The 18,242-nt window shown below is 36.8% G+C and overlaps 2 protein-coding genes and 1 long non-coding RNA gene across 14 annotated transcripts; 2 read left to right on the forward strand and 1 right to left on the reverse strand.

Moving 5' to 3' along the window:
* The first annotated feature begins 685 nt into the window (after nt 1–685).
* Nucleotides 686–8,665, forward strand: LOC103505510 (putative uncharacterized protein DDB_G0286901). Of its 11 annotated transcripts, XR_003390463.1 has the most exons (5): nt 2,685–3,000; nt 3,158–3,414; nt 3,609–3,941; nt 8,130–8,187; nt 8,468–8,665. XR_003390463.1 is itself a non-coding variant. In XM_026820833.1 (4 exons), exons 1-4 carry the CDS (start codon nt 2,730–2,732, stop codon nt 5,622–5,624), a joined length of 864 nt encoding a protein of 287 aa, XP_026676634.1. In that variant the 5' UTR covers nt 2,685–2,729; the 3' UTR covers nt 5,625–5,731. The 11 variants fall into 11 exon arrangements, 7 of the variants coding, with proteins under 7 accessions (XP_017297943.1, XP_017297945.1, XP_017297946.1 ...); XM_026820833.1 differs by lacking the exons at nt 8,130–8,187; nt 8,468–8,665 and adding an exon at nt 5,622–5,731; XM_017442454.2 differs by lacking the exons at nt 2,685–3,000; nt 3,158–3,414; nt 3,609–3,941 and adding an exon at nt 686–902.
* A 4,199-nt stretch (nt 8,666–12,864) lies between these two features.
* Nucleotides 12,865–13,960, forward strand: LOC113465893. The gene is made up of 2 exons (XR_003390468.1): nt 12,865–13,081; nt 13,315–13,960. It is a non-coding gene; the product is annotated as an uncharacterized LOC113465893 (long non-coding RNA).
* A 119-nt stretch (nt 13,961–14,079) lies between these two features.
* Nucleotides 14,080–16,802, reverse strand: LOC103505499. 2 transcript variants are annotated; one of them, XM_008469837.3, is made up of 3 exons: nt 15,656–16,802; nt 14,918–14,972; nt 14,080–14,242 (listed from the first exon to the last, which is right to left on the reverse strand). In XM_008469837.3, the coding sequence occupies exons 1-3, from the start codon at nt 15,802–15,804 to the stop codon at nt 14,195–14,197; spliced, it is 252 nt and encodes an 83-aa protein (XP_008468059.1). In that variant the 5' UTR covers nt 15,805–16,802; the 3' UTR covers nt 14,080–14,194. The 2 variants fall into 2 exon arrangements, with proteins under 2 accessions (XP_008468059.1, XP_008468058.1); XM_008469836.3 differs by lacking the exon at nt 14,080–14,242 and having other exon boundaries at nt 14,383–14,972.
* Between the last annotated feature and the right edge of the window lie 1,440 nt (nt 16,803–18,242).

The following is an 18,242-nucleotide window of genomic DNA, read 5'->3' on the forward strand; positions in this document are numbered from 1 at the left end:
ATGAATGCCGTGAAATATTCTTTCAGCAAAACGAATAAATTAGCTTATTCTCGTGAGAACATTCTAAAGAATCATGAAACCTCTGTAAGCCTGTCTTCGAAAGAAAGAAACGAATAAATTAGCTTATTCTCGTGAGAACATTCTAAAGAATCATGAAACCTCTGTAAGCCTGTCTTCGAAAGAAAGAAGGGCAGAGAGTAAAGATGAATCTCGTTTTAAAAGTGACTCAGATAAAAAAGAATTACAAACTTCAAAAGATAACAGCTTAACAACGAAGTGGGTTAGAATTAGTATGAGTGAGTGAGTGAGTCAGTCAGTCAGTCAGTCAGTTACACAAGGGGCTGTATATATTTAGGACTAGAAGAAGGACAAGGAAAAGAAAGGGTGGGTTTCACCAAACGACTTTTTAGTCCCTAACAGCCTGTTAAATCAAATGGAACTTAACAGCCTGTTACGAGTTAACAGGCCTTCTAAGGACTGAAAACATACTTAATACCTATTGGTGAAGTTTTTTCATAATCAAAAAAGGTTCTATTATCGTGTTATCCCAAAATCCCATCTATTGACGAACTTCCTATCAGCCTGTTAAATCAAATGGAACTTAACAGCCTGTTACGAGTTAACAGGCCTTCTAAGGACTGAAAACATACTTAATACCTATTGGTGTTTTTTCATAATTAAAAAAGATTCTATTATCGTGTTATCCCAAAATCCCATCTATTGACGAACTTCCTGACTTCACCAGGTAATCCTCAGATTCGCTTCCACTGCCAGTCCTGCCACCTATTTGACCAAACCCCCCACTACCGGCAGTCCCAGCGATAATGCATCCGTAGCTTTCAACTTGGACAATGTCATAGCGTCAAATGGTCAGATGAACTTCCAAAATGGAGAATCTAACGGTAAGTAAAGGTGTATTTTCCTTTTCTATTATGGTGAAAAACAGTACCGCTTCCGCCAAGGGTCAGCCACTCACTATCAGGTACACCTGATCAAATCCGGCTGTAAAGTCTACCTGATACTTGATGAGCACTCCACACAGTCAGGTAGACCTGATCAGGTGTACCTGTCGTCAGGACTACCTGATAGCGCAAATGGTCAGATGAACTTCCAAAATGGAGAATCTAACGGTAAGTAAAGGTGTATTTTCCTTTTCTATTATGGTGAAAAACAGTATCGCTTCCGCCAAGGGCCAGCCACTCACTATCAGGTACACCTGATCAAATCCGGCTGTAAAGTCTACCTGATACTTGATGAGCACTCCATACAATCAGGTGGACCTGATCAGGTGTACCTGTCGTCAGGGCTACCTGATAGCTAGTGGCTGGCCAAGGAGATCTGAATTTTCAACTTCAAAACCTTTTCAAAGGCAAAGCATTTTCTAAATTTCTATGGTACCCACAGACCCCCAGGTCTCTTTCCGCCAATCCTGATGGAATGGTGGCTCGATTAGTACCTACTACATAGTCAATCAGAGATTATTAAATAAAAGAAACCATTACAGCGTAGAAAACAAGAATGGAGACATTAGAACCCAAGCTGTAGAAGATATCCTTAATGATATCGGAAACACTGATGTCTCTACTCCAAGTACTAGTAGCACTACCACTACAACTACCACTACCACCACTACTAATAAAAGAAGTAATAGAAGATACAAGTTTAACTAGATGTGACTTGTATTATTTTTGGGTGGGCAGGAAGTAGGAAGGTACTTTATTGACTATTTTCCTACTCTTTTGAATCAGGAAATATGGTAAATTAAATGATTTCTGTACTTCAACAATTTACTCCTTGCGTTGATCCGATTGTTCACACTGTTGGTGATGGAGTGTAAAGCTGTGTCCACACATAGTCAACGTCAGCGATACTTCGATCGATCGACGAGGTGAAGAGGTGAATCTATGATGTCGAGGCAGTGTACGGTTTCAATCGGCATCGATTAAATCGACCGGCCGTCGATCGATGTCGACTAAACTGTCTACACTGCCTCGACAACATGGATTCACCTCGACCAGTCGACTATGGATTAGAACACATCACATGCCTTCAGGCACACTCCATTTGTCAAGGGTCTAGGATTTCCTTGCCCTTGGGATCAATTTAATTTGAAGAAACCATTTCACTGATTTTTGGACACAGCTTAAGGTTCAAAGACACGTTGGTAGCGAATTGTGTGTGGAATCAATAACCAAACTTAAAATTATGGCATGTAATATTGATATGATGAATATTTCCACATTACAGATAGCTGTAAAAATTCAGGGGTGATCACAGATTGCTCAAGATTGAAATCTTGAATAGCGACCACCACCTTTCGACTTTGTGAAAGGCCTTAAAAATACAATATGTTGGTACAAGTTAGAGGCCAATCAGATAGCCCCAGGGCCAGAGTTATGGATTTTATTATTATTATTATACCGCTATTTCTCCATTCATTACCCCTTGATGTCCTTTATCGGCGTGATAAAGTTATAAAAACTGTGGCTTTCACCAATCTTTTCCTCAAGGAAGAGGAAAATTATATAACAAATTAAACCTAATACATGAACATTCTGCATTCTTGTTATTATGTCCTTCACAATGTCTCACTTGATGTATCGTATTATCCTTCTATTAATTGTTCCTTTGAATCCTTTGATTATATCATGGCAATTAAACATCTGATGGGCTTTCATTACAACGATGCCCAAAATCCATATGCCAAAAATCAACCGTTTGGAAATCAAATGGAAAATAATACTTTCCAAGATTACGATGCCCAAAATCCATATGAAAGAAATCAGCCGTTTGGAAATCAAATGGGAAATAATACTTTCCAAGATTACGATGCCAAAAATCAACCGTTCGGAAATCAAATGGGAAATAACACTTTCCAAGATTATAACGATCCCCAAAATCCATATGCCAAGAATCAACCGTTTGGAAATCAAATTGGAAATAACACTTTCCAAGATTACGATGCCCAAAATCCATATGGGAGAAATCAACCATTTGGAAATCAAATGGGAAATAACACTTTCCAAGATTACGATGCCCAAAATCCATATGCCAAGAATCAACCGTTTGGAAATCAAATGGGAAACAATCACTTCAAACCTGAGCCCCTCACTTCAAACCTGACCCCTAAACTTCAAACCTGATAATCCCTCACGAAATCAAATGGGAAACAATACTTTCCAAGATTACGATGCCCAAAATCCATATGGAAAAAATCAACCGTTTGGAAATCAAATGGGAAACAACACTTTCCAAGATTACAACGATCCTCAAAATCAAATGCCCCTCGATTTTAATGGACAACAAAATCCGTACCTAAAATATGGCTATCCCGGGACAAATGGTACATTTCCGGACTACAACAATCAGCCAGCTCCAATGGATGCAAACCAATTTGCAAGGAACCAAAACAACATGCAAAACATACCTACCAATCAGTCCAACGCAAACGTTTTGAACCCTTTGGATAATTATGACGAAATGAACAACCATCAATTTAATGGGAATGGTGACATAAACAACCAAAACGCACTCGGACCAAGTCAGAATTTTGTGTCTCCTCAATCCAACGTGGGAACATATCAAGCATTGAACAATAATTTGGGAACATGCAAAACATACCTACCAATCAGTCCAACGCAAACGTTTTGAACCCTTTGGATAATTATGACGAAATGAACAACCATCAATTTAACGGGAATGGTGACATAAACAACCAAAACGCACCCGGACCAAGTCAGAATTTTGTGTCTCCTCAATCCAACGTGGGAACATATCAAGCATTGAACAATAATTTGGGGAATTTCCCGGTACAAAACAATGTTGTGGATGCCAATAAAGTAGAACAAAGTCAATTACAATCAGCCACACAAAAAAATATTCCAAGTAATGATACATCACCGAGCCCAGGAAACCAAAATCCATCAGGAATTCACCAGCAGGTAAATGTTACAAACTTTTACATTTCTACCCTATCAAAATTGTTTTTAAATAATGAAAACGAAGTGGATGTTGAGGCAAGAGGAGTAAATGACACCTTAAAATCAAGTGTACCTTGTGAGATGGTCAAAAGTAACGGTTCTACTACAACCCCAGCCAAATCTATAACCATGGCCAGAGTTTCAAACATTACAATGTCAACACTTATCCTCCCAATACGACTTGGTTAACTTCATCAGAACAAGAGAGAATAGATTTTAAAGCTCTGGATGACCATATACTAAACTTTACGTTGCCTGGTACAGTGGCAGATGTCTTGGAAAAACACGGTGTCATCGAAACTAAAGGCTGGGAAGAAAGGTTGAATGTCGTCAAAACATTTTATAGAAATCGAAAGAAGAAATACTATAACAACCTGACAGGACTGCACCAATCATATTATCAAAGAATGGCCAGAATTCACGCTAAGATGATGGACGATATCGAATTCAAAGACCATAACTATAGAAAGGACCCGGGATTGCATGGCGAGAAGATTGAAAAACTTGTTCAGGAGCTGCCAGAAATACAGGCAATGAAACTACACCAGCATGAAGTGACAGTAGATATACCTGAATACAGTGGAGATATAATTAAAGATGATTATGAAGTGAGGAGGAAAAGACGAGCAGTCGATGAAACTAAAATTCATGTAAGTAACTATCAAGAAGGAAATGAAATAATAAAAGACACACACAAGCAAAATGTGAATGATGTTAGTAGATCAGCAGATAGGCTATATGATAATGACAAAAAAATATCAGTAACTATAGGGGACGATGGACATGGGGAAAACAAGGGGTATATTAGTTCAGATAACTATCAAGAAGGAAATGAAATAATAAAAGACACACACAAGCAAAATGTGAATGATGTTAGTAGATCAGCAGATAGGCTATATGATGATGACAAAAAAATATCAGTAATTATAGGGGACGATGGACATGGGGAAAACAAGGGGTTTATTAGTTCAGGAATGTCAACATTTATAAATGTAACGTGTATAAATTCACATAGTCTAATGAGTTTGGAAACGAAGTTTTCTGAAGATAAACCAAACGTTTCAAAACTACCACTCCTAAACATTTCTACCCTATCAAAATTGTTTTTAAATAATGAAACAATTAGTCAAAACGAAGTGGATGTTGAGGCAAGAGGAGTAAATGACACCTTAAAATCAAGTGTACCTTGTGAGATGGTAAAAAATAACGGTTCTACTACAACCCCAGCCAAATCTATAACCATGGCCAGAGTTTCAAACATTACAATGTCAACATTTATAAATGTAACGTGTATAAATTCACATAGTCTAATGAGTTTGGAAACGAAGTTTTCTGAAGATAAACCAAACGTTACAAAACTACCACTCCTAAAGAATTGTTCCAAATTGGAAACTAATGATTTTCAACCTTATGAAAATAAAAAGTAACGTGTATAAATTCACATAGTCTAATGAGTTTGGAAACGAAGTTTTCTGAAGATAAACCAAACGTTACAAAACTACCACTCCTAAGGAATTGTTCCAAATTGGAAACTAATGATTATCAACCTTATGAAAATAAAAGCATTTCTTTCTCTGTAGAAGACTGGTTGGCCAACAGCAATGTCACTTTTGATACTAATATCTTTGAAAATGTTTCCAGTAAACCTGTTACGGAAAAGGAACACGCAACTTTAATTGAAATAGGCAACGAGACAAAGACTAGTGTCCAGAACCATTTTTCAAACAGCTCTGATGTCATTGAAGAGACAACAAAACTAACCCAAGCAACAACAATACCAACTACTACCTCAGATCATATTACGGATGAATCGACAACAAAAGTTACTGTATGTGTGATAAGAAAGAACATTTCAAATGAATCTCAGCTAATAATGGATAAATATAAGTTAGAAGAGCTTTTGGATTCAATATACACATCCAACACGTCATCAATGAATGTGAAAACTGTACTGGATAAACTTCTCAAGAATACAGCAGCATCTGATTTGAAACCAATCCGTTCAACCACAGATATCGAAGGACTAAGACCCCCTTTAGATACTCAACAACTCCCAGAATATTTCAGCGTCAATATATCAGGCTCTCCTTATGTCTTAATGAAGCAAGAATCGTCTAAACTGAATCCCGGATTATCGAATGTCCAAAACGATGAAAATATTATAAACCCATCAAATTCCTTTGGTCGAGGGTCAAATTCATTGAATGCATTTCAGAATGTGAATGTACAACCTAATTCTTTTGGGGCAAATTATTTTAACCCACAGCAGAATTTCATGAATCCTGAGCCAAATCCTTTATATCCCTATAATTTTCTATCGCAGCAAAGTCCTCTAATTGTGCCTAATAATATTCCTGGTCAGGATTATCAAATGCCATTGGTCAATCCTTTCCTAGAGCCAGGCAACAATTTAAGCTATGGTCCATATCAACAGGTTTATCCTAATTATCCTCCGCCTCTCATTCCACCATTAGCTTCACCTTATCCACCAATGCCTCTGGCTTTGCCTCAACCATTTTTTGGTGTTTAGAGCAGATAAATACTTCCTGTCGATCCATACCGAGATTACGAGCGATTAGAATGATTTAATGAAAATGTGAAGTTGTAACATTAGCGTTCCATTGGGCTTTTAGTAGGTATTTTTGTCATAACAATTGTTTTACATATCTCCTTAGAGTTGGTTTTATAGATATTTTTGCTTCTGCTTGTGAAGCTCACACAACAGTCATAATCATAACATAACTAACCTTCAAAATACATTAGGTCTTGCTTAGACTGCGAGTAAAGGGACTTTTTCAGCAGTGGGTATATTATATTCTACTGTTAGACATGTAGAAATATTACATAAGGCTCACACAACAGTCATAATCATAACATAACTAACCTTCAAAATACATTAGGTCTTGCTTAGACTGCGAGTAAAGGGACTTTTTCAGCGGTGGGCATATCTAGGCGCACGGCAGTGCGCCAGGCCAAGTTTATATTCTACTGTTAGACATGTAGAAATATTACATAAGTAGGAATACTTGTAGAAGTAGGAATATTACATAATTTTCTAGTCATATTTAATGTTTCTTTGTTATTAGTCTTTGAATGATTGTTCTTGTACATGTCTGTTATCAAATGCAATTAAAAACCATTTTGATTCTTTGAAATCGAAAAAACCTGAAAGAATTGTTTTTTGATAGTTTCATTTATTTCCATTTCAGAATCAAATTTGGCTTTTCCCCCATCTTAACATATTAATTCATGGTATAGAGTTTTTTTTAACATTTTATAGCTGTTTTTTCAAGAACTGAAGGATAAGGATATGATTGTTCTTGTACATGTCTGTTATCAAATGCAATTAAAAACCATTTTGATTCTTTGAAATCGAAAAAACCTGAAAGAATTGTTTTATGATTGTTCTTGTACATGTCTGTTATCAAATGCAATTAAAAACCATTTTGATTCTTTGAAATCGAAAAAACCTGAAAGAATTGTTTTCTGATAGTTTCATTTATTTCCATTTCAGAATCAAATTTGGCTTTTTCCCCCATCTTAACATATTAATTCATGGTATAGAGTTTTTGTTTAACATTTTATAGCTGTTTTTTCAAGAACTGAAGGATAAGGATGGTGTTTTAGGTTTGCACATCAATTGTTCATCCCCTTTTTTTTACGGGCATTGTGAGGGACATTTCTGATATAGCTTTAAGCCTCAAGTTCAAAACACCTAAAAATAATATCCTATTAATTTATATTCGTACTGACGCAGGAAAATAGATCGAAAAAGAAAGATTGTATTCATAGAATATAGGGAATTGTGAGGGACATTTCTGATATAGCTTTAAGCCTCAAGTTCAAAACACCTAAAAATAATATCCTATTAATTTACGTATTCGTACTGACGCAGCAAAATAGATCGAAAAAGAAAGATTGTATTAATAGAATATAATATTATTGGATTTTTTGCTAATAGATTGTATTAGCAAAAAATCAGTTTATTTATTTGTACATTTTTTGTTTATCTTTTTGCTTTTGCTTTTTCAATTGTTATTAATTTGATACTATTGTTAAATAAAAGTAATATTATTACCATTACGATAGAAATATTAACAAATTCGGGTTTCGCTTTGATTAACCCCCCATCTTTGCTCATGTTTCCAGTGATCCTTAACAACGAGGTGTTGAACAATCTCCCCGAAGATTTGAAACTGAAACTACTCAACAACAAACATCTTTGCTCATGTTTCCAGTGATCCTTAACAACGAGGTGTTGAACAATCTCCCCGAAGATTTGAAACTGAAACTACTCAACAACAAGACACAGAGGTTACTGATTGTTTTGATAAATTTGAAAATGCAGCAATAAGGTTCTTCAAAGGAAGTAATAATTCGACAAATAGTACACCTGGGAATTCAAGAGATATAACTGAAAACTTGAATTGGAGTAATGTTTCAAGTACGAATAAAATTTCACTTTGGGATTCAAGCAATGATATGAACAACAACAAAAACCTAACGCGACAACTGATGCATATGCAGAATAACAATAACAACAACCAATACATGTATGATGAGAAGGACTATACAGCCCCGGCTGGACGGGACTATTGAGAGGCCAAACCATTGGCCCTAGATCCTAGGGACTTTTCAGTCTCATCCTAGCAGTATAAATGAGGATCCTAGGAAGTGGAATTGGAAGTGTAGGCCGAAGGCCGGTCCTTGAATGGAGATCTAAGACCGATGTGATGTTTCGAATGGACATTACAATTATTCAACAATTCAATCAAACAGATAGAATGAAAATTCCAAGGAGTAAAATCACCCCGGCTGGACGGGACTATTGAGAGGCCAAACCATTGGCCCTAGATCCTAGGGACTTTTCAGTCTCATCCTAGCAGTATAAATGAGGGTCCTAGGAAGTGGAATTGGAAGTGTCGGCCGAAGGCCGGTCCTTGAATGGAGATCTAAATTGAAGACCGATGTGATGTTTCGAATGGACATTACAATTATTCAACAATTCAAGCAAACAGATAGAATGAAAATTTCAAGGAGTAAAATCAGTATATCATTAATAAAGAAATTAATTGTATATATGTAAAAAAAAAAAAAAAATATTGGGGGAAAAATTTATTTATACCTATAAACATAATATGTAGATAGATACAAATAAAGAAATAGGGTTCCATCAAGGGTGGGGTTAGGGACTGTGGCATTTTTTCTACCAATAAAATTTGTAGTCCTTGATCGGTGTTCTCAAATTGAACTTTTAGAATTGCTTTCTGCAGAACCAAAGTCCCTAAAGAGATTTAGTATTTTGTCAATCGCTTCCAGGCAATTCCATCAATACTTGGAAATTATTTCACTCAATAAAGAAATTCACATAAAAATTGAAAACATTGAAAAACATGATTTTTTTATTTTAATTACCTATTTTTTAGATTACATCACAACTTACAGTAAAAAAAAGTCTAACTTGAGTACATTACAAGCGGGAGAAGAAAATAAGGGAAGATTATATCTACATAATATACGTAAAGGAAAAGAACACGGGATTCAAACACGAGACTTTCGAGATCTTAGTTGATCAGAAAATTTCCGCCCCGGCCGGGATTTGAACCCAGCACCTCCACGTTGAGAGTCAGTGCTCTTGACCACTCAGACAGAGAGGCGGGCGGTCGACTATGTTTGGACACATCGTAACTTTCAGTGGGTCGTTTGCGCCACAATATTCGGTGGAATAAATTCAAGTTGTTGTTGTTGTTGTTGTTGTTATCTAATGCTTGATTGATTGATCTAATGATTGTCATCATCATTGGTTAACAGCCATTAGGCTGGTTTGCTGCAGTACGCCATGTTTCCCTGTCTTCTGCCTTCCTCTTGAGATCGTAGTAGGTTGTGACGTTCATATCCTCCATTATTTGTTTGATGTAGTCCAGTGGTGGTCTTCCTCTTGTGTTTTTGCCTTCAATCATGCCTTCGATAACTCTTGCTGGTAACTCCCCATGTCTTAGTATATGTCCTATTAGTGTTGCTCTTCTTTTCTTTAGGTTCTTCATTAGGTTTCTTCTCTCTTTGACTCTTCTGAATACTTCTTCATTCGTTATACGCTCAATCCAACTAATCTTCATCATTCTTCTCCAACACCATGCCTCAAATGCTTGTATCCTTTTCTCTTCGGTCTTTCCAATCGTCCATGCTTCACTTCCATATAACAGCACACTCCACACATATGTCTTCAGCAATCTTTTTCTTATGTTCAAATCTATACTTCGGGATGTAAACAGGTTTCTCTTTTTGTTGAATGCAATCTTTGCTTGCATGATTCTGCTTTTGATCTCTTTCTTGCTCGTTCCATCACTCGTTATTATACTTCCCAAATACTTGTAGTGTGTTACACATTCTATTCTCTCACTGTCAATGAATATTGGTCTTATTCTGAGGTCTTCCAGGTTTCGACTACAGGTGAGTATTTTTGTTTTCTTTTTATTCATTCTCATGTTGTATTCCGTCTTCATTATGTCACTCATTCTTTGAAGGATGTTTTGCAGATCATTTTCATTTTCTGTTAGAATAGCTATACCATTTGGAAATCAAATGGGAAATAACACTTTCCCAGATTACAACGATCCCCAAAATCCATATGGAAGAAATCAACCGTTTGGAAATCAAATGGGAAATAACACTTTTCAAGATTACAACGATGCCCAAAATCCATATGCTAAAAATCAACCATTTGGAAATCAAATGGAAAATAATACTTTCCAAGATTACGATGCCCAGAATCCATATGGAAGAAATCAGCTGTTTGGAAATCAAATGGGAAATAATACTTTCCAAGATTACGATGCCAAAAATCAACCGTTCGGAAATAAAATGGGAAATAACACTTTCCCAGATTACAACGATCCCCAAAATCCATATGGAATAAATCAACCGTTTGGAAATCAAATGGGAAATAACACTTTCCAAGATTACCTCACTCTTCAATAGCTCTTCTGCTGTTTTTAGTATTCCTTCTTTCATAGTTGTCCATTGACTCTCCATTGGTTGTTTCAGTATATTGTTGTTTCTGTTTACAAAATCATCTGTCTTTCTTTTATATTCTGTCTTGGTTGTTGGTGTTTTCAGTTTAGATATTTCAAATATTTTCCTCTTTTTCTTCTCTAACTTTTTGTACTTCAACTCTGCATTCATCATGACCAGATTGTGGTCGCTTCCAATATCAGCACCTGGATAGCTTCTGCAGTTCTTTACTTGGTTTTTAAATCTTTCTTTTACCAGTATGTAGTCTATTTGTGCTCTTCTTATATCACCCGGAGCTTTCCATGTGTAGCGCCTCCCCAATAAGGGGAAACAATATCTCAGTATAACTCAGTTTATAATTTTTTACATAGGTAACATCTTTTATGTATATTTTGTTCTCTATGTATATGTCTCTATGTATAAACATTGTTATCTATGTATATGTATAAATTGTATATGTACCATAAATAAAGAGTAATATGTTGAAAAAAAACATAATGACATTCGCAATCCTGTCAGTAAGAAGTCCAGAATTTTACATCCTGAGGTACGGGAATTATTGAGAGAATTGGTCAAAAATAATAGAGTCCTAACTTTGCCCGAATTCAATCCTTCTCTGGACAATGTTGATGCAAAAGCCTGGCTTCAAACAGCAGACGTTTGTTTTTCTGAAAACCCTAGGTTTGGGAGTGATCTTATTCTAACACTGGGCCAAGCATTAAAAGGACCAGCAGCACAATGGCTTACGGAAGTGTCTACTCCGAACATCACCTGGGAAGAATTCAAAATTTTATTTAGTACAGAGTACGACCATCTAGACACACCGGCTGCAGTTCTCACCACTCAGCTATTCAAGACCCCTCAAGAAAATGAAAATATTGTGTCTTATGCTACAAACATGTTCGGAATCGTCCATGCGAGAATTAAAAACATGTCTCCTGAGGAGTTAGCAACAGCCTTTGTTTTGGCTAACCTGTCACACAGCAATCGTCGTGTCCAACACCTTGCGTTCACCAAGGATATCAAATCACGTGGTAATTAATGCCAGATAACAGAAAGTCACGTCCTGGTAATCAGGAGGGCGTGGGTTCGATCCCAGGTGAGGCATGAAATTTTATCCTCATTTATTTGAGAATTCCACATAGCTCTAAGGGTTAGGTGGTAGAGAGGCGTTAACCTCGACAGGCGGTTACCTTCCCCTCACGATTCTATTATTATTTTTAATGAATGACATATGGTAATAGAAAGTCGCGTGCTGTATACTCACCCTGCTGCACCGAGTCACAGCTTAACAGCTCAATCAATACATCTGTTATTTTAATGACATTCTAATTACACCGGTCATTTGTATATGACTCAGTCCCAATGGGGACCTGCGTACCGGGACATATTTTATCGGCGGAGAGCTAACCTTAATGCGTCCACATCTGTGGATTGCTGAGAGGTTGGTCCCAACGGGGACCTGCGTACCGGGACATATTTTATCGGCTGAGAGCTAACCTTAATGCGTCCACATCTGTGGATTGCCGAGAGGTTGATAATCAGTAATGGACGTAAACAGTGGTTGACAGTAGTCCTACGTAGCCTGTTTTCTGAGTTCCAGCTTTAAAGTGTTTGTGTCCCAAAGAAAGGCTTTTTTTCAGTGATTTGTTGAAGTACACGTCAAATTGGCTTTTTTGGGTGATTTATTGAAGTGAACGTCAAATTGGGTTGAAAATAGTAGTCCTGAGCTTTTCGAAATTTTCGCTTCTAGCTCTGATGTGTTAATATGCTTCTAAAGGAGGTATTTTCGGTGATTTATTGAAATTGAAGTGAATTGCAAAAGAAAAGCCCACACTGTTGCTGAAGTTCGAAGCTGTTATGTCCAGAAGTACACGTCAAATTGGCTTTTTTGGGTGATTTATTGAAGTGAACGTCAAATTGGGTTGAAAATAGTAGTCCTGAGCTTTTCGAAAATTTTGCTTTTAGCTCTGATGTGTTAATATGCTTCTAAAGGAGGTATTTTCGGTGATTTATTGAACTTGAAGTGGATTGCAAAAGAAAAGCCCACACTGTTGCTGAAGTTCGAAGCTGTTATGTCCCAAAAGGAGGTATTTTCAGTGATTTATTGAAGTCACCATGAGAGTTTTTTGAAGTGAACGTCAAAAGAGTACTTACTACTTACACTGTTAGAGGTTTTTATACCGATCTCGAAACTGTATGTTCCAAAAGGAAGGCATTTTCAGCGATTGAAGTTAACGTCAGAAGAAGTTTGATTCAAAAGAGCACTGTCGTTGGGTTTTAATTTCATTTCCGAGTTATTAATATGTCCTAAAAAAAGGAGGTATTTTCAGTGATTTATTGAAGTCACCATGAGAGTTTTTTGAAGTGAACGTCAAAAGAGTACTTACTACTTACACTGTTATATAGAGGTTTTTATCCCGAGCTCGAAACTGTATGTTCGTTAGAGGTTTTTATACCGATCTTGAAACTGTATGTTCCAAAAGGAAGGCATTTTCAGCGATTGAAGTTAACGTCAAAAGAAGTTTGATTCAAAAGAGCACTGTCGTTGGGTTTTAATTTCATTTCCGAGTTATTAATATGTCCCTAAAAGAAGGTATTTTCAATGATAAGTCGAAGTGAAAGACAGAAGAGTATTGCGGCTGAAGATTTTCATCTAAGTTTGAAGCAATGACACTCAAGCTTCTGATTGAAGAAGCTGTAACCCAAAAGTATTCACGCAAGCTGAAAAAGAAGTAGCGTATGTTAAAGTAACACACAAGTAGTACCACCCTATACCAAAGAATAATTTACAAAAGTTGCTGGCATAGGTACAACATATTGACGCAATGAATTGGCGGCGATTGGTGGCAAGCTTGTTCCTCATCTGTGTACATTTGGGTTCATTGGTGGCCGAATATGAGCGACCTAAGTTTTGTGAACGGTTAAGATTGGCGGTGGTCAATTTTGTCGGAGATGACTTTGACGTGTATAACAAGTAAGTAAAAACATAAAGTGTAATTCCATTTCAAAAATATAGGATTATAACACTCCTTTTTTTAAAAGAGGGTTGACAGAGGGAAGTGTAACAACGGAGATCTTATTGTCCGAATATTTTGTTCATTATTATTGGTGTCTATATTTTGTTCATTATTTCTTTGATGATTTGTTCATGTATATTTCAACAAATGGCACCATCCAATTGAAGGTCATATATCTTAGGTTCAAAAGATTGGACGGCCATGCTTCCTCTCAGATTTGATTTTTTTCTTCTGAAATAAAAATGGGAAGTTTTCCATTACCATAATGATCTTAACTTTCTTTTTTCTTCTTTCTTCTCTTCTTCACATTCCGAAGTTGTCTTACCTATTTACTATCTTGACACCTAACTACGAAATTATTTGATTTTAAAGAGTTCCCGTTTAGTTCCCATTTAATTTTTACTGAATTATTATTTTTCAATGTTAGGAAAACCTGTAGAATGCTCACTAATCAAAAGGTCTCGGGTTCGATAGAATTGAAGAGAGAGGATTGGGTATACATTATTGAGGCATTTTGTGATGCAAAGAATTAACTTAAGAACATTATATTACATTGAAGTGGGAGTCTTTTCTGACGGAATCCCAGTGTGCGAAATCCAGTATGTTGTACTATTGCACCCCACTAACTTCAGAAATAGCTATAAAGTGCTTAGTTCAACTTAAGAGCTATAAAGTGCTAAGTTTCGTCGAATGGCCTCCCTACAATTCCTTCTCAAACCAGTGGGGTTGCTGCTGTAAGAACCACGGGTCCTTGTTATTCAACATAGCCGCGGGGTCGCGGGGCCCCAATGCGGGGTCGGGGCGCCGGGGCAGCGAGTTCCAAGGTTTCGTGACGTAGTCATAATCGTCCTCATTTTCAGCATTTTCTAACATGTCATTTAAAAACGGGTGGCCCGCTGCACTTACGTTTTGGTAAAGACAGAGCTTCTTGTAGATAAACACCGAGTGCTCGAACAGGAGTCTGCAAATGAAGAAAGAGATTGGATGTTACAATTCGGGACAAATTCTTGGTGGAAAAAAAGATGTTACTTAGATGGCTGTCAACGAAGCAAGAGATTAATGTTACAATTTGCGACAAATTCTGGATTTTTTTTTTTTTAGGTTTGATAGAGGGGACTGTGACTGCTAAGGTCTTATCGTCCGGTGGAAAAAAAGATGTTACTTAGATGGCTGTCAACGAAGCAAGAGATTAATGTTACAATTTGCGACAAATTCTGGATTTTTTTTTTTAGGTTTGATAGAGGGGACTGTGACTGCTAAGGTCTTATCGTCTCTAAATCGAATAGAGAAGGAAGAAAGAATAGGAGAAAGCCAGCCGTCCCCAGAACGAACATTACCATCTGTTCAAGATAAAATCCGCCCCGGGCGGGAATCGAAACCGAACCCAAGGCAGCCTTTTCTCCTTGATTTCGGGACAATAAGATCTCCGTTGTTACACTTCCCTCTGTCAACCCTCTTTTAAAAAAAAGGAGTGTGTTATAATCCTATATTTTTGAAATACGAACCCAAGGCAGCCTTTTCTCCTTGATTTCGGGACAATAAGATCTCCGTTGTTACACTTCCCTCTGTCAACCCTCTTTTAAAAAAAGGAGTGTTATAATCCTATATTTTTGAAATGGAATTACACTTTATGTTTTTACTTACTTGTTATACACGTCAAAGTCATCTCCGACAAAATTGACCACCGCCAATCTTAACCGTTCACAAAACTTAGGTCGCTCATATTCGGCCACCAATGAACCCAAATGTACACAGATGAGGAACAAGCTTGCCACCAATCGCCGCCAATTCATTGCGTCAATATGTTGTACCTATGCCAGCAACTTTTGTAAATTGTTCTTTGGTATAGGGTGGTACTACTTTTGTGTTACTTTAACATACGCTACTTCTTTTTCAGCTTGCGTGAATACTTTTGGGTTACAGCTTCTTCAATCAGAAGCTTGAGTGTCATTGCTTCAAACTTAGATGAAACTCTTCAGCCGCAATACTCTTCTGTCTTTCACTTCGACTTATCATTGAAAATACCTTCCTTTAGGACATATTAATAACTCCGAAATGAAATTAAAACCCAACGACAGTGCTCTTTTGAATCAAACTTCTTTTGACGTTAACTTCAATCACTGAAAATGCCTTCCTTTTGGAACATACAGTTTAGATCTCGGGATAAAAACCTCGAACAGTGTAAGTAGTAAGTACTCTTTTGACGTTAACTTCAATAAATCACTGAAAATACCTCCTTTTGGGACATAAAAGCTTCGAAATTCAGCAACAGTGTGGGCTTTTCTTTTGCAATCCACTTCAATTTCAATAAATCACCGAAAATACCTCCTTTAGAAGCAATTAACACATCAGAGCTAGAAGCAAAATTTTCGAAAAGCTCAGGACTACCATTTTCAACCCAATTTGACGTTCACTTCAATAAATCACCCAAAAAAGCCAATTTGACGTGTACTTCAACAAATCACTAAAAAAAAGCCTTTCTTTGGGACACAAACACTTTAAAGCTGGACCTCAGAAAACAGGCTACGTAGGACTACTGTCAACCACTGTTTACGTCCATTACTGATTACCAACCTCTCGGCAATCCACAGATGTGGACGCATTAAGGTTAGCTCTCAGCCGATAAAATATGTCCCGGTACGCAGGTCCCCGTTGGGACTGAGTCATATACAAATGACCACGTTGTAATTAGAATGTCATTAAAATAACAGATGTATTGATTGAGCTGTTAAGCTGTGACTCGGTGTAGCAGGGTGAGTATACAGCACGCGACTTTCTGTTACCATATGCCATTCATTAAAAATAATAATAGACTCGTGAGGGGAAGGTAACCGCCTGTCGAGGTTAACGCCGGAGGCGTTCTCTACCACCTAACCCTTAGAGCTATGTGGAATTCTCAAATAAATGAGGATAAAATTTCATGCCTCACCTGGGATCGAACCCACGCCCTCCTGATTACCAGGACGTGACTTTCTGTTATCTGGCATTAATTATTATTAAACAATGCCATTGAATAAACAAACCAAAGGCACCAATGAACAGTACACATCTTGTGAACGCCGTAAAACATGCGGTAGTTATGCAATGTGCTAAGCACGAATGATCTGGTACGGCCTAGGCCTAGTGATCAAGAAGTTGCAGATTCAAATCAGAAGCATGTAATTTTATCCTCTATAAATTTTTATTGAGAACTTGACCACAATAAAGTACTCGTACAATAGCGCAAAATAATTTTACCTCAAAACATCCAAAACTAATAGGAGAAAGTAGTACTTGCATTACTAAATTGAAACACTCATTTGTAGGTAAAATATTCAAATGTGTACTCAAAAAGCCAAGCTGGCAAAATTTTTAGTAAGTACCTATATTTTTAATTATCTTTAGGATTTTTAATTCAACAAATTTAATAACAGTAAAATACTTAAAATATAAAATTCGATAACTTAATAAATATGCGTGAGGGGGTAAAAATCGACATTCATAACTTTCTGTACGTAATTTCATCGATACATCTTATGAATGAAAATATTTTGTTTCCATAAATAATAGGTACATGGTGTACCTAAGAAATTAAAATACCAAGATGATTATAATTTATTCCAATGGATTAAAATCTAATTAGGTATTTCATTACCTATGAAATTCTGCGACACTATAAATACCTAGTAAATTTGCCCACATACCCAAGTGCATGAAAATTACTACTATAACGTATAAAACCAAAATAACTATATTAAAAATAAATAAAACATAAACCCCTTATTTTTTTATCTGTACAACTTATACGAGCTTAAAACATAAATTACTAATAAAAATGGAAATATTACAAATTTAATTTTGTATCACAGCCAGTACATTGGACGGCATTAAGCAAAATAGATTTTTTTAAGAGGTTTGACAGAGGGAACTGTAACTGCTATGGTCTTATCGTCCCGAAATCGAAGAAAGAAGGAAGACAGGATAGGAGAAAGCCAGCCGTTCCGAGAACGAACATTATCCCATCAGGATAAAATCCGCCCCGGGCAGGAATCGAACCCGCGGCCTAGCGCTTACAAGCAAAATAGAACCATCCAGAAAGCAATTATTCTCCTCATGTATGTTTCCTTTCTGCCTAATGCTGTCCAATTATTTCTAAAAGTGAATTCACCCGCCAGCGTGAACTCCGTCATGGATTACGTGAATAACTTGTTAATATCTGCAAAACATCCTTCAAAGAATGAGTGACATAATG

This window comes from Diaphorina citri, unplaced genomic scaffold (assembly GCF_000475195.1).
Source record: "Diaphorina citri unplaced genomic scaffold, Diaci psyllid genome assembly version 1.1 scaffold179, whole genome shotgun sequence".
NCBI classification, from domain to species: Eukaryota; Metazoa; Arthropoda; class Insecta; order Hemiptera; family Psyllidae; genus Diaphorina; species Diaphorina citri.

Excerpts from the sequence above, each read along its gene's own strand:
- LOC103505510 (XM_026820833.1), top strand. The coding sequence starts at position 2,730 with ATGGAAAATAATACTTTCCAAGATTACGATGCCCAAAATCCATATGAA. Across the intron at positions 3,001-3,157 it reads GAGAAATCAACCATTTGGAA|ATCAAATGGGAAACAATACT; the intron begins ATCAAATGGGAA and ends ATCCCTCACGAA. Across the intron at positions 3,415-3,608 it reads TTGCAAGGAACCAAAACAAC|ATGCAAAACATACCTACCAA; the intron begins ATGCAAAACATA and ends TAATTTGGGAAC.
- LOC103505499 (XM_008469836.3), bottom strand. The coding sequence starts at position 15,804 with ATGAATTGGCGGCGATTGGTGGCAAGCTTGTTCCTCATCTGTGTACAT. Across the intron at positions 14,973-15,655 it reads GACTTTGACGTGTATAACAA|ACTCCTGTTCGAGCACTCGG; the intron begins GTAAGTAAAAAC and ends CTTCATTTGCAG.